The sequence below is a fragment of the Gavialis gangeticus genome, unplaced genomic scaffold (assembly GCF_001723915.1).
Source record: "Gavialis gangeticus isolate Ggan-Ray unplaced genomic scaffold, GavGan_comp1, whole genome shotgun sequence".
NCBI lineage: Eukaryota > Metazoa > Chordata > Crocodylia > Gavialidae > Gavialis > Gavialis gangeticus.
Window position 1 is genome coordinate 19,897,254 of NW_017729002.1, and position 2,438 is coordinate 19,899,691.

Below are 2,438 nucleotides of genomic sequence, written 5' to 3' on the forward strand. Positions count from 1 at the left end.
ACCCAGGATGGGGCCAGCTCTGTGGGCCCAGGGGGATGAGGTACCCCCTCTTCGACACAACCATAGTGAGGCTCTGCCCAGGCACTCACCTGGATGAAAGCCCACCACAAGGTCCGGACGTGCAGCCTGCTGAGTTTCTACTTGGGATTCCCAAAAGTCATGATAGAGGCCTTTATAGCTGCTGAGGTAGACTCTACCCCTGGGTCCAAAGGCTGTCAGAGGAGGTCTCATGATGGATCCATCAACTACATCCACTCCAACCATTACCACCTCAATGCCCTGGTGCCCAGGAAATATCTGTGTGATCTCATCATAATCTATCACCCGGGTGTTGAGGGTCTCGATGTGGGAAGCCCCAGCCACATGCACAGTGATGGGCTTGGCATAGGGGTCAATACTGAAAGCATGGAGCCCCAAGCCAATGGTGATTGGTCGGGACTGGAAATCTGAGGTCAGCCGCTTGATGGACTCCAGCAGCTCTCCCTCCTCTGGCTTTGGCTTCCCAGCATTGGCCCAGAGGATGGTCATGTAACGCCCTGTTAGTACAGCACCCAGCTTTTCATCCAGGTGCTCCTGCATGGCAAACCAGTCTTCCCAGCCTTTTACTTCCTGGATGCGCTTAGTCCAGGTCTCCGTGGGGAAAGGAATATCACCTGGTGGGAGAAATACAGACAAGCTTAACTCTTCGGGCTCCTGCCTCCACTAGGTGGGACAGATCCCTTTCCCTGGAGAATATCATTAAGTCTTTAAGAAAACTGGCCATGGGGCTCTGTCAGCTTAACTTGGGTTAAGCATGCCTGTTGCTGAGCCAGGATGTGGTGTGGTAGCTACTGAATAGGAAACAGGAGGATGGGAGGGTGGGAACCCATGAGACCATCAGGGCTGTGCCAGCCAAACCAGGAGAAAGGTTGCAAGTATACAGGTTTCAGACATACCCTGAATGGTTGAGAAGCAGGAGCAAAATCAGGAGTTCCTGCAGGTTGGAGTACATGCATTTGTGCAGTTGTTAGATTCCCATACTGCCAATCACTGCCTGGCTCTCTGTCACTGTGGGAGGTGCTCACTGCATTTTAAAGGCAGTGTTTGAGGGCTGGTCTCTGAGACCCCAGAAAACCAGGAGTGTCAGGTAGGGTGAGGAGCTGGCAGAGAGTAGAAGCAGCTCTGGACAGAGCCTACAGTTTGACCCCTAGCCCCATCCCCTTGCTGTTCTTTGGAGCCTTACTATCCACCTGAGGAAGCTGGCTAGTAAGCTGGTGCAGAGGCAGTCAAATGAGAAATGCCATTGCCTTCCTCTGGCTCTAGAGAGGCCAGCCTGCTCAACACCAGTCCACTGGGGCATGGAGAGCAAACCCAAATTTCCTACCTGTGAAGACGAGCCACTCCACCAGCCGGTCAAGGGCTACCAACTTGAGCTTTTTGCAGAACTTTTTGTGCACAGGCCAGTTGGCCCGCTGGCACTCAGGGCTGCAGTAGTACACATTCTGGCACCTGGAGGGAGGGTGAGAGAAGAAGAAGGAGTAGGGGCACCAGGCTGCAGCAATACATATCCTGGAAGCTGATGGAGAAGGGTCTCACAGACAGAGCTTGTGAGAACAGCCTCAAGGAGTCTGGTCTCCCCTGGATTTCAGTGCATTCTTGCCTCTGCCAGCCCTGGATGGGACAGGTGACCCACAGACATCAGATTCACCTTAGAGAACATCAATGGGGTGTGATGACAGAGTGGTTAGGGTGGTTTGCTGTGGTACCAGAGTTGGACCCTTGCTCCAGACTTATGCCAAGGGCAGCTTGGAGCATGCCTAGTTATCATCAAGTACTTGGTCACTCAGGTGACTGGGTATGAAACCAGCCCACCTGCACCCTTGGGTGGTATTGTTTTGGGAAGCTGGTGTGCCAATGGGTTGCAAGGCTCTGGATGACCTTGCAACCATGTAACTTCTTTGGTCAGGGATCAGGCTCTGAGATATGACAGGACAAGAACTGGATGCTGCTGCTGCTCAGGGGTGTAATATCCATTTCAGTGTCACATTCAGAAGCCCAGTACAACCCATTTGTATCTGATAGGAATTAATTCTTCCCTTCTCAAAGCCACTCCAAAGAAGTTGAGAGCATTTTTACTTGCAACAGGGGATGGGTCTTGCTTGGTGCTGTGGGACAGGACTCTAGAGCCATGCTCAACCCCTCCACTTCACTGGGGGACCAACTGTACCTCTTGCATCGACGCAGGTTTTTGGAGTCAGGAAGAGCATCAGGGAGTTTCTTGCACTCCACACAGAATTTGAAGGTGTCCTCCATCTTTTTAAACATGTCAAAATATGTTCGGATCCCAAAATCTGTCCTCCCTTTCTTCCCGTCCATGGCTGACCTGTGGGAAAGCAGCCAAGGCAGGATTGCTGCTGAAAAGTGAGCTGGCTCCAGCCCGAGTCCCGACCACATCTATA

At 52.3% G+C, this 2,438-nt stretch overlaps 1 protein-coding gene across 1 annotated transcript in view; it reads right to left on the reverse strand.

Annotated features, from left to right (window-relative positions):
- The window catches only part of MSS51 (MSS51 mitochondrial translational activator), a 25,259-nt gene that overhangs the window by 11,905 nt on the left and 10,916 nt on the right, over positions 1 to 2,438 (reverse strand). Inside the window, exons 5-6 of the mRNA XM_019507586.1 lie at positions 1,364 to 1,488; positions 90 to 653 (exon numbers count right to left, since the gene is read on the reverse strand). Coding sequence (XP_019363131.1) covers positions 90 to 653; positions 1,364 to 1,488 — 689 coding nt within the window. The remainder of the gene's footprint in view (positions 1 to 89; positions 654 to 1,363; positions 1,489 to 2,438) is intronic.